General features: G+C 34.0%; 2 protein-coding genes across 2 annotated transcripts in view; both read right to left on the bottom strand.

Moving 5' to 3' along the window:
• LOC127712169 (uncharacterized) overlaps nucleotides 1-9,974 on the bottom strand; it is a 31,503-nt gene extending 21,529 nt beyond the window's left edge. Inside the window, exon 1 of the mRNA XM_052218466.1 lies at nucleotides 9,831-9,974. The gene's annotated coding sequence lies outside the window, so the exon portion shown is untranslated. The remainder of the gene's footprint in view (nucleotides 1-9,830) is intronic.
• Nucleotides 1,710-13,601, bottom strand: part of LOC127712174 (2'-5'-oligoadenylate synthase 3-like) — a 32,131-nt gene continuing 20,239 nt past the window's right edge. Inside the window, exon 6 of the mRNA XM_052218472.1 lies at nucleotides 1,710-1,998. Within this exon, the coding sequence (XP_052074432.1) occupies nucleotides 1,833-1,998 (166 nt within the window). The 3' untranslated portion in view covers nucleotides 1,710-1,832. The remainder of the gene's footprint in view (nucleotides 1,999-13,601) is intronic.

Below are 13,601 nucleotides of genomic sequence, written 5' to 3'. Positions count from 1 at the left end.
AATGTTAAAAGTTATTAAATAAGTTATGATAAATATTCTATTGTTGAGACAGCAATTCCTGGCACAACACAATTATAGTCAAGAAAAGACACTTTGGAGGCCAGCTGAAGCACGCCTCCAGGTTCGAGATTTTTCTCGCTGCGTTGAAGACCCATTGGTGGCCTTGTGCTGTTTTCTGCTCTTGGTCGGGTTGTTGTCTCTTTCAGTTTGACACATTCTTCGTTCCCATTCTCTATTCGATTTAGTTATATATATTAAGACATTTCTTATCAACCCCTCCTCATCGCCCTTTATTAATTTTGAATTCTTATCATATTTGTTGGATAGAAAAAACGATATGTCAATACGATAAATGAAAATGCTAGTTTTAATAGTACTGATTAGTCTTTTGTTTTGTCTGATTATTACTTTATGTAGATTTATTTAATATTTAATCAATTGATAATCTATGCATTTATGTATTTACAGCTTTGTTATTGGTGTATTTGTTTTACTTCTTATGTATACGGAGTATACAGTACTATTGGAGGAAACTGTAATGAAACCAGATCGTTCCGATCTCTGACACACGAAACACGTTATATGCTTCCAGGTGCTGTAATGAGTTATACACACGGCGAATTAAAATCAGTTAACCAATCATTTGTCAATATTATACGCAGACCTTATTCAACTAAATGTGGAGTGCCATTCAACTATCAGGGATATTCACAGAGGGCGTTATGTCCGTGGACTTTTGTACGGAATATAGACGAAAACAGAATTCCTAGAGAAATAACTGAAGCAAAATGTTCAGAAGAATCAGTAACGGTTCGACACGGAAAGCCATGTCAATGTAAAGAAATTAAATTTTACACCTATGTTTTACGAACTGTCATAAGAAATGATGGCGCGTATCAAAATAGATCTATTTTAGAGCCAATATCTGCAGGATGTGCCTGTATACGCCGTCCCTCATATCGTACACGTATAACAATGTCAAATTGTTAGAATCGATATTTGCGATTAAAAATAGAGAGGTCAATATTAATGGGAAGGACAGAATGGGTCTTCTGAGACGACTATAATGATTGTAAATAAAAATCGATATTTCTAGTTTCAAATGTGACTCATTGCATCGCATCATCGATCATCATATTATGTTACATTAAAATTCAATACAAGGAGCTGGCAACTTGAAATTGAAATTTTGTATGATATTATCAAATTTGTTTTTCGCTTGTTGTTTTGTACATAAATCAGGCCGTTGGTTTTCTCATTTGAATTGTTTTACATTTTGTGATATAGGGGCCTTTATAGCTTGCTATGCTATGTGGTTCTTGTTTCTCGATGTTGAAGGCCGTACGGCGACCTATAGTTGCTAACATCTACACCAATTGGTTTCTGGTGGATTGTTGTATCATTTGAAATCATACCACATCTCCTTATTTTAAAAGGCCTCGGTGGCAGAGTGGTCTAAGTAGTTCAACTACTATATCAACACTAGCCTGTCAACACTGAGGTTGTGAGTTCTAGTCCATCACGTGGCAGGTGCGTTCGACTCCAATCTTAATTGACTAGGATTGTTATTTTTCCTACCGAAGGTCGGTGGTTCTCTCCGTGCACTCCGGTTTACACCAGCAATTAAAACTGACAGCCACAAAATAGCCAATAGCGCTGAAAGTGGCGTTAAACACCAATCGGTCTCCTTATTTCATAATAAGTGATCATGAATTGCACATATTATTATATTTGGAAAAATATTAAACATCACAGAATTATGATCAGCAATTTAAAAAATAAAATGTAACAGGCATGCTCATCATTAGGTAATGAATAGTTCCGAAAGTTTCTCAGGATACCACACAACCACTTTCTTCTGAAAGTTCTGGCAATCCATCGAGTTTTCGCTCAAGTAGTTTACCTTTGGATTCTATGCAGGAACAATCTGTAGACATATGCGGATCAGATGCAACGTCATGATATGGATTAGATGGGTCCAAAACATATGGACGATTCCTGGGAATTTATAAGTATAAATATGAACGGAAGATATAAGAATAATATTCAGAGACAGTAACTTTAAAAGCAATAAAAATTAAAACAAAAACCTTAAACAGTTTTCCAATTACATTTACAATACATATTACTGTGTCTGTATATTGCATACTTGCAAGTTAGAAAATCCGGTTCAGTGTGTTGGTCTCTTACAAAGCAGGGTTCATATTCATTAACATCGTATAAAAATAGGAAGATGTGACCAATGAGACAACACTCCACTATAAAAATCAGTCGAAAAGGGCTTAACTCATCAGATCGATACAAATCAGAAAAACAATGTCCAGATAGGCATATAATAGTTGCCATGGGAGTTCACCAATCCATCATGTTAGATAGAAACTTAACAACCACCCTGTCACTTACCGAAAAAACCACATTCGTGTATTTTCTAGATTGACTTGTTAATCCATAATTACCAATTATAACATCCAAGATACATATGCAAAGTTGGTGGAAAAATTAATGAAAATAACACTTTATAGATTGTATGCATCAAGAGCTCTTTTCGGTATTTAGCTTCATCAGGAACGCTCAAAGTCAAATATTCAAAAGCAATGGATGTATTTCTTAACTACCGAGCTATATGACCAAAAGTACCTAAAAATGTATACCTTACATCTAAAAATGTGTACCTTAGATATAAAAATTCCACTTTTTTTTTTAATTCTATATTATATAGCAGGAACAGTGTACTTTGTTCTACAAAGTGCTATATTCTTTTTGATGAACCATTCTCATGCAAATTTCTCACGTTGTACCCTAGATTATGCGACAACTTGCCAAGTTGAAACAATGTTCTATTTGTATGTGAAATATATATACGGAAGTGCTAATTATCGCTATTATAATACTTCCCTAATTTAAAAAGAAAGCTACCGTGTCACAAACATTATATACTGTAGACAATAAAATACAGTTAACTTTTTCAAACAAGGTTTTATGCTCTCGCAATTTAAAAAAAAATGTAACAAAACTTAAGGTTATCCGATAACTAAAAACACCTAATTTTAAGGTAAGAATGTAGAAAAGGCAATCTTGGGGATCTTAATGAAATTCTACATGCGATGTTATACTTAAAAGTGAGGTGGTCATATTGTTCTTAAAATACTTGAAAAAATGTGTGCATTGGTATTTCAAATCGCTTAAGAAATAAGTAAGATCGTTTGCATAAACCTTTTTCGATAAACAGAAAAAAATAAACAAAATTTTGATATCGAATAGAAGAGTTTCGAAGGAAAGTTAAATAATTATGTAGATGAATGTCAATCTTCGAGATTTTTTATAGACATCAAATAAGTTATGATGAATACAGTATTGTTGAAACAGCAATTCCTAACACAACACAATTATAGACAAGCAAAGACATATTTGGGGGCCGGCCTAAACCCGCCGCCTGGTCCTGGATTTTCTCGCTGTGTTGAAGACCCACTGGTGGCCTTGGACTGTTTTCTGCTCTTTGGTCGGGTTGTTGTCTCTTTGACACATTCTCCGTTTCCATTCTCTATTCGATTTAGTTATATATAATAAGTATTTCTTATCAACCCCTCCTCATCGCCCTTTATTAATTTTGAATTCTTATCTTATTTGTTGTATAGAAAAAACGATTTCAATACGATAAATAAAAATGCTAGTTATAATAGTACTAAGTAGACTTTTGTTTTGTCTGACATATTTGATTATTAATATTATATGTAAATTGTGAGAAAAAATGATTTAATATTTAATCAATTGATGATCTATCTATCTATCTATATATATATATGTATTTACAGCTTTGTTATTGGTGTATTTGTTTTACTTCTTATGTATACGGTGTATACAGTACTATTAGAGGAAACTGTAATGAAACCAGATCTTTCCGGTCTCTGACACACGAAACACGTTATATGCTTCTAGGTGCTGTAATGAGTTATACACACGGCGAATTGAAATCAGTTAACCAATCATTTGTCAATATTATACGCAGACCTTATCCAACTACATGTGGAGTGCCATTAAATTATCAGGGATATTCACAGAGGGCGTTATGTCCGTGGACTTTTGTACGGAATATAGACGAAAACAGAATGCCCAGAGAAATAACTGAAGCAAAATGTTTAAAAGAATCAGTAACAGTTCGTGGAAAGACATGTCAATGTAAAGAAATCAAATTTTACACCTATAGTTTACGAACTGTCATAAGAAATGATGGCGCGTATCAAAATAGATCTATTTTAGAGCCAATATCTGCAGGATGTGCCTGTATACGCCGTCCCTCATATCGTAAACGCATAACAATGTCAAATTGTTAGACTCGATATTTGCGATTGAAAATAGAGGGGTCAATATCAACGAGAAGGAGTTCGTTAGGTACAGACTTAGTCTACCTGATTGCAGATAAAAATCGATATTTCTAGTATAAAATGAGGCTCATTGCACCGCATTATCATTATACTATGTTACTTTAAATTCAATACAAGGAGCTGGCAACTTGAAATTGAGTTAGTTTTCCTTTAATCCAATGGACAGAGTATATATCTAATAGAGTAGAAATACCATCTTGATGCATATACTAGATGAAATCGAATAGTTTGTAAGTTACCTAGATTATCATTCACCAAGTACTAAGGAGAGGCGCCCGCTAACATGTTTAATCCTGCCGCCGTGATTTTGTATATTATTATCCAAAGTCAGGAGCCTAAAATTCTGTATATCAAATCTGTTTTACATTTTGTGATATTGGGGCCTTTATAGCTTGCTATGTGGTTGCTGTTTTTCTCAATGTTGAAGGCCGTACGGCGACCTATAGTTGCTAACATCTACACCAATTGGTTTCTGGTGGATTGATTTCTCATTTGCAATCATACCACATCTCCTTATTTTAAAAGGCCTCTGTAGCAGAGTGGTCTAAGTAGTTCAACTACTGTATCACCACTAGCCTGTCAACACTGAGATTGTGAGTTCTAGTCCAACACATGGTAGGTGCGTTCGACTCCAATCTTAATTGACTAGGATTGTTAGTTTTCCTACCGAAGGTCGGTGGTTCTCTCCGTGCACTCCAGTTACCACCAGCAATAAAAACTGACAACCACAAAATAGCCAACAGCACTGAAAGAAAGTGGCGTTAAACACCAATTGATCTCCTTATTTCATAATAAGTGATCATGAATTGCACATACAATTATATTTAGAAAAATAACATAACAAAATTATGATCAACAATTTAAAAAATAAAATGTAACAGGCATGCTCATCATTAGGTAATGAATAGTTCCAAAAGTATTCTCAGGATACCACACAACCACTTTCTTCTGAAAATTCTGGCAATCCTTCGAGTTTTCGCTGCAGTTGTTTACCTTTAGATTCTATGCGGGAACAATCTGTAGACATATTCGGATCAGATGCAACGTCATGATATGGATTAGATGGGTCCATAACATATGGAGGATTCCTGAGAATTTATAAGTATAAATATGAACTAAAGTTATAGGAATAATATTCAGAGATAGTAACTTAAGTAATTAAAATTAAAAAAAACTTAAATCAGTTTTCCAATTACATTTACAATACATATTAATGTGTCTGGATATTGCATACTTGCAAGTTAAAAAATCCGGCTCAGTGTGTTGGTTTTTTACAAAGCAGGGTTCATTTTTATTAAAATCGTTTAAAAATAGGAAGATATGGTATAATTGCCAATGAGACAAATACTCCACTATAAAAATCAGTCGGAAAGGGCTTAACTCATCAGATCTATACAAAGCAGAAAATCAATGTTCAGATAGGCATACAATCGTTGCCATGGGAAGTTCACCAATCCATCATGTTAGATAGAAACTAATTCTATTGTTGAAAAAGATACAATGCTGTAAACAATGCCTAGATTACTATTTGTGTGTAAGCATATCTTTTAGAGTGTACTGTTTCCTCGTTCACAATAACAGCAAAGTGAAACAGCAACTTATTCAAAACTGTTAATGTATCTATTATTAAATAATATGGCCGGTTTTATCACGTCAAGAAATAATAACTTGGGACTTGATTTATCATAATGTACTAATTAGACATTTGGTACTCTTCAGAAAATTTATTTTATTTTATACCTTTTTGTACTAGTGTACCCTGCGTCCAAAGGTATATTGATTATGCATTCCGTCTTTTGATTACTGCCTCGTCCAAAGTACTTTAAATGTTGAATATGTGTTATAGATAATGCACATTGTAAGGTATTTCTTGTCGTATAACACACCGAGGGGTGTCAGGATTGATCAAATGAAAGAACGACCGTAGACAAGTAGTTTAATTCAATAAGATGTTATCTCTACCTACAAGACAAATTTATAATCCCTTATTATCGAAGTGCAATTGTTTTGAATTCAGAGTTACTTTTCTTCTAATACAGAGTTATGAGGAAGAACGATCGAAATCGACAATCGGAATTCCAATGGGGACTAACTGTGCACCACTTATTGCGGACCTGTTTTTGTATTGTTATGAATTACAATTTATGACTAAAATCAGCAAAGACCCATCGAAACAACATCTGATACAAAAATTTAACAATACTTTTAGATATTTGGATGATATATTGGCTCTCAATAATGACAACTTCAGTATGTATACTAAAGAAATTTATCCTGTTGAACTTACCTTAAATAAAGCTAATACTAACAATGACCACTGTCCTTTCCTCGATCTTGATATCTATATCATTAACGGGAAGCTTAATACAAAAATTTATGATAAAAGAGATGATTTTTCATTTCCTATCGTTAATTATCCATTTTTAGATGGTGACGTTCCCTTGTCACCTTCTTATGGTGTTTATATATCTCAACTTGTACGATTCGCTCGTGTATGTAACAACGTATTAGATTTTAGAGAAATTTATATATTACTGAAAAATTATTACACCAGGGTTTTCGATATCATAAACTAGTCAAAACATTTACTAAATTTTATCATCGGTATAAGGACATCATTCGTAAATATAACTCAACATGCAGACATCTTATACGTTCGGGTATTTCACATCCAATCTTTTACGGTAATATTCTTTACAAAGCACAAAAATGCCAGTATTCACCTCAAAAGCTAACAAAACCTTTAAACAGACTTATTAAGAAGGGATATAGTTACGATACTGTTGTCAGGTCATTAAAGATTGCATATTTTGGCTTTAATATTGATTCACTTATAGGGTCTTGCATCGGAATTAAACATATTTGTTCTAAAACCAGTTGTTGGCATGACACGGGTTGTGTTCTTCTCATATATTTTATGACGGTATAATACTAAACCCCTAACAGGAGGGATTGTGCCTGATATTCATATGATGAAGACATAATCTTTCAATCAGTTTAATTGAGGTCTGGAGCTGGCATGTCAGTTACTGCTAGTAGTCTGTTGTTATTTATGTATTATTGTCATTTTGTTTATTTTCTTTTGTTTCCTATTCTGACATCGGACTCGGACTTCTCTTAAACTGAGTTTTACTGTGCGTACTGTTGTACGTTTGTTTTTTCTACATTGGCTAGAGGTATAGGGGGGGAGGGGGGGGTTGAGATCTCAAAAAACATGTTTAACCCCGCCGCATTTTTGCGCCTGTCCCAAGTCAGGAGCCTCTGGCCTTTGTTAGTCTTGTATCATTTTTAATTTTAGTTTCTTGTGTATAATTTGGAGTTTAGTATGACGTCCATTATCACTGAACTAGTATACATATTTGTTTAGGGGCCAGCTGAAGGACGCCTCCGGGTGCGGGAGTTTCTCACTGCATTGAAGACCCATTGGTGGCCTTCGGCTGTTGTCTGCTCTATGGTCGGGTTGTTGTCTCTTTGACATATTCCCCATTTCCATTCTTAATTTTACTTTTTAAGTTTCACGGTCACCATCATGAATTAGTTGACCGATACGATATAAATGTGTCTCAACGGTTCATTTCTCCTATTCCCAGCTTTTATAAATCTGGTAAGAAAAATTAAAATTTCATGTGGGAATAGGGGGAACACTTGTGCAGACAAAGGATTACTGTAAATTCAGAAATTATTGCGATGTTTTTATTATTGCGAAAAATGCGACAGGGTTATAATCGCAATAATTTAAACTCGCATTTTGAAATTTTTTATATGAATTAAACAGGATTTTTCTCAATATCGCAAAAATTAAAATCGCATTTTAGTTTAAAATGATAAAATCGCAATAATAAATGCACGCAATAATTTCTGAATTTACAGTATACTGTATAAACATTGTTTAATCAACTTTTAATTGGCAAGTGTTTTTAGGACAGGTAATAGGTTATTTTTGTATGTGTATGCATTCTGTGTTTTTTTATTAAAATAAATATGAAAGAAATGGAAACAAATATAGTAAATTATTTTATTTCTTTTATAACACAAATTCAACAGTAGATTCAAGCAAGCATTTAAATACGAAACAAGCAATACAACAGCACTAAAACAAATCACACATTGTAGCACACACATTTCACTGTATATAAGTCTATTAAAGTTTATCAATCTATTCAACGTGAAGAAGGTCACGGAGGCTGCATCACCAAACTGTACTGTTGTGACCTCCTGGTTGTGTGTCTAACTTAAGCTCTTTTAATCTGTTGTTGATTTCATACTTTCGTTTTTAGGCCACTGACTATCCCACCGGCTGCATACTAGATCATGGTCAGGGCGTTGAAAGCTTCCTCATATTTCAGTAGTTTTATGAGTTTAAAGATGTCTGGATGTGGGTGCTGGACATGTTTCTTCAGCTTGCTGTGCCATCCCTCTAGATGATTTGTAGTCTTCGGTCCCTGTGTAATGGTTCCAAAGGTGACTGTTCTGTTCGACCCAGTATGATGTTACATAGTCTGTAAATTTAAAGGGCGTGTAGTTGATGTAAGTATCAATCTGATCTATGTCTGTTAGGGCATTGAACCACACATCTTCAACCTCAGCAGTAGGTACAAGTCGAAGGACAGCGGCACGGCGCACCAGTTGATGAATGTTGTTGTCTTCCTTGAATGGAACAAGATCGTAAAAATAAAAAGAAAGAACACATCAATCAAGTGAAAACATGGAAAAAAAATTTTTTTTTTATGAAAAAACTCATGTAAACCCTGGGGAAAAATGAAAAAAAAATGAAATGCCTGTGGTTTCACTTAGTAACAAAAATATGGACATTATCAAGGCCTTTTAAACTGACTCAGCTAAGTCAATAAAACAGATACATTTGCACACTTGGATTGAATAGATTCAGATTATATATCAAAGATAAAGGATTCCGATTATGTCATTATAGGGAGAATGAGCTGTGTGTTCCTGTGAATTTATTTTTAAAATATCTACTAGTATATAGTCTTAATACTTGTATGGTCTGGCCCATAAACAAACATGTATATACTCATATGGTTCAACTATACACTAATGGTCGGACCATATGAGTATATGCATATGGTCATGACCATACCCTTATCATGCTTATGGTTCAAAAGCTTATATGGATTTTCAGGCCATCTAATCTGGTGCAGTAGAGCCAAAAACCTTCATATAGCCCACCAAAAAACGTCTGATTCAAACCTGTTCACGATGGGACTATTAAATTTCTTAAAATGAAAATAACATGTTTTTCATCTGTACCTACACATATATACCAAAACAACGATAGCTTCTGTCATGGACAGTCTATACTAACTTTTATAGAAAGTCCCTGCTTCTGTGGTAAGCTGATTATCGGTTGACTATTACACTTTAGTTTTATTTGGCAAAACCTTTCGGAATTTTGGGTCCTCAACAGCTGAATGCTCTTCAACTTCGTACCTTATTTGGCTTATTTTTTTTTATTCGAGCGTCATTGATATGTCTTTTGTAGACAAAACGCGCGCCTGGCGTACAAAATTTCAATCCTGGTGTATAGTGGGTTTATTTGTTCTTGGCGAAGCGTTAAATACAAGAGGATTTCCAGTTTCTTTAGTGGGTCCAAATCCGGAAGTTTGCATTGGAAGTCCAAATATAGGTTTGTATCGGCTATGATACGATTTTTTTCGGAAATGTCATCTACTTTTTCTGTAGCATTACATTTTACTGCGTATTTGCCGCATCATGCTTTAATGTGTTCTAAATGTTGAACATACTCTACATAAACTGCAGTTGAATGCACATATCCAATAATTAACAGTATATTTAAAGTAGAAGACATTAACCTTTAGTGCTAACCTCAGTATAGACTGCAGCTAATGTATATATCCGCACACCTAGCATATAATAGCAACTAGTATTTTAGGCATGGAGCAATGATGATCATCAAGCGCATACATTATCATCTGTCTTAGCCGATTGCACTGTAATGCACGATGTATAAACATGCCAGTAAATGACAACACAGTGTTTCGTACAGCACGCTTTTACCGTTAACATTATATATATATGTATGAATTGGTGAATATTAGTGGCACGTTCTTTTGTGTGTTGATATGAGTTTTTAGTGGGTGCGGGTGTATATTTGTATATAGCGCATTAGCCATCTTGCTATGTAAGAGTGCGCCGATAGAGAACGGTGATTCATACCTGTAGAAAGAAAGTAGCTTTTGAGAAGGGGGCCCATCTTCTGATACGATAGAATTTTTTGAGAATTGTTTAAAAACAAAGTATTCATTGCATTGTGAAAGGCCACAAAGCACTAGTGACCTTTACAGGTTTATAAAGATGCTAAGCAGAAAAAAATAAACAGTCATCATACATAAAACTTATTTACATTTATTTTTAATGTACTTCAGTTAACTGATCTTAACCATATTAACTACATGTGTATGCAGGTTCTGAGTCAGTGTGGGAAAGAGGTGAAATTCTTAAAAGGCTATCATTATATTTATGGCCTAAGAAATACTACTGTTCCAACTTCAGAATTGTAGTGAGAGGGCCTACTTTAAGGGCCATGTGAATCAGATATGAGGATATTAAAAAATTCCGAAGATCTAGATCTGTTAGTACGTTGCATTTGGAAAAAAAAACTTCTCCCTGAGGAACATTTTAACTGTTTCCACCTATACGCAGCAAAATCTAGATAGTCGTATAACTCATACTCCGTGTAAAGACTGAGCTGATCGTAGAGATATGGGTCCATAGATTTAACTAAAGTTACCAAAGTCGCACAAAAACATTAAAAAACACCTATGGCATGCATAAACATTCAAAATAAAGTTATTATTTGAAATATTTGTGACAATTATCTTTACCATAAGGCCTAAAAGTAGATTACATGATGCTAATTATTAATAGGTTGTAGATAAAAAAAAACTAACTGTCATATAACTTTTTTAAGGATCGTAATGATGCTTTAGGATAAATTTATCGGTTTTCGAGAGCTAAATTGACAGCGCGTCGTTCCTACAATGGCTTCCATTTTCACGATACAAGTAATTAGTGGCGGTACTGGGGAGGTAATTTTGACGAAGTAGAATCCTGACTGATACCACAGGCAAATTGAAGTACGCCGAATGCTGATCGTTCTCTTACCATGCTTACCAAGTACTAGTACTTAGACTAAACATTTTCTATATCATAATATGATGACATTTGTAAACCAACTAACACAAATTCTTATATTATCATTATAAGACGTTCAAGCAATGTCTAACATTGGTAATAGACCATTTCGTAGTGGTACATTTTATAACGCTTCCTTTTTATTAGTATTTCAAAACAATGTTTAATTTATTGTACAATTGTTGAGAGAAAATTTTGAGGTTGAACTATGGTTACTTTACCACGCATGCTCTGAGTTGGCATGACGTGCCTATCGTATGTCTCGAACAGCATTTTCCTTTTTGCAAAATTTATTTTGTGTATTTTCAACCTTGCAACGTCATTTGTCCCAGGGTATGTGAAACATTCCCGGATGCCCAACATTTTCAAATTAACAATAGTGTGCAATTAAAGTGGTCAAAGCTGAAGGAAAATACATGTTATTGTTGAGTGAATGTTCATTGTTTCTATAAATATCAGCAATGAGGATGTTCATTCTTTTGTTCTCTTTTTGTCTTTCTTTTTCCAAGTGAGCGATATTCATCTGACCCATTCATAATTTTTACTGGCGAATTTGTTTGGTGAAAATGTGCTATATAAACCGTACTGACGGAATCGCAAGCACAATCTAGAAGTGTTGACCTACAGTTTTAATCATGGATACTTACAAGGTTTGTTACAGTTATATACGACTTTGTGATTTTTTTATAACTTGTGTCACATAAGATATATTTCTATCAAGATCAGAAATGCCACGTGTAAACCGTGAAAATCTACATGTATGTTCTGAGTAATTTCTACAGTGCTGCCTTTTATTCGTTAATGTGAAAATGAGAAAGCAACAACTAAAACATGACGAAACAATTTTGTCAGCACTATTGCCAAATGTCTATATGAATATGACTAGAATTAAATCGAACGCAGTCTAAAAAATGATTTAAACAGACTTTTTCAGTGACTGTTTTAAAATCAACCTGAAGTTATGTAAACTTTGATCCAAATTTTAAGCAGGAGATTTTGAGGAAGTTTAGACAACGCCGTGTCCTAAACAAATCCGACATGCTCTCCTTTTTTTGGAACTGAACATTTTCCATGACCACCATCTTCTAAATATACACGTACCATTTGATTTATTTATAAACTTGAAGCTGAATATCACCATGCAATGATTATCTAATATGCTTTATAGTTTGAGATACGGGACGAATTTCAACGGATCCGACTATTTGTTTGTGTATATATAATACAATAACATTATAATAATGATGAATTAATTCATACAAATTAATTACTATTCAAGATCACAGATAACAATTTCAAACCAACTGCGTATAACAGAGAAATAGAGATTAGCGTGTATCAAGTATGGTTTGAACAGGAATTTTATTTTAAAACACAAAATTTTCCAAGCAGAAAACTAAAGGCTTAACTTAACCACCCTGTCACTTACCGAAAAAACCACATTCGTGTATTTTCTAGATTGACTTGTTAATCCGTAATTACCAATTATAACATCCAAGATACATATGCAAAGTTGATGGAAAAATTAATGAAAATAACACTTTATAGATTGTATGCATCAAGAGCTCTTTTCGGTATTTAGCTTCATCAGGAACGCTCAAAGTCAAATATGCAAAAGCAATCATGGATGTATTTCTTAACTACCAAATGAGTACTGAGTAGACTTTTGTTTTGTCTGACATATTTGCTTATTATTATTATATGTAAATTGTGAGAAAAAATGGTTTAATATCTTATCAATTGATGATCTATCCATATATATGTATTTACAGCTTTGTTATTGGTGTATTTGTTTTACTTCTTATGTATACGGAGTATATAGTACTATTAGAGGAAACTGTAATGAAACCAGATCGTTCCGATCTCTGACACACGAAACACGTTAATATTATACGCAGACCTTATCCAACTACATGTGGAGTGCCATTCAACTATCAGGGATATTCACAGATGGCGTTATGTCCGTGGACTTTTGTACGAAATATAGACGAAAACAGAATGCCTAGAGAAATAACTGAAGCAAAATGTTTAACAGGTCGGCGTGGA

The sequence above is a fragment of the Mytilus californianus genome, unplaced genomic scaffold (genome assembly GCF_021869535.1).
Source record: "Mytilus californianus isolate M0D057914Y unplaced genomic scaffold, xbMytCali1.0.p SCAF_8, whole genome shotgun sequence".
NCBI classification, from domain to species: domain Eukaryota; kingdom Metazoa; phylum Mollusca; class Bivalvia; order Mytilida; family Mytilidae; genus Mytilus; species Mytilus californianus.
The sequence above is the reverse complement of the archived record's forward strand: the minus strand, read 5'-3'. Positions and strand labels throughout refer to the sequence as shown.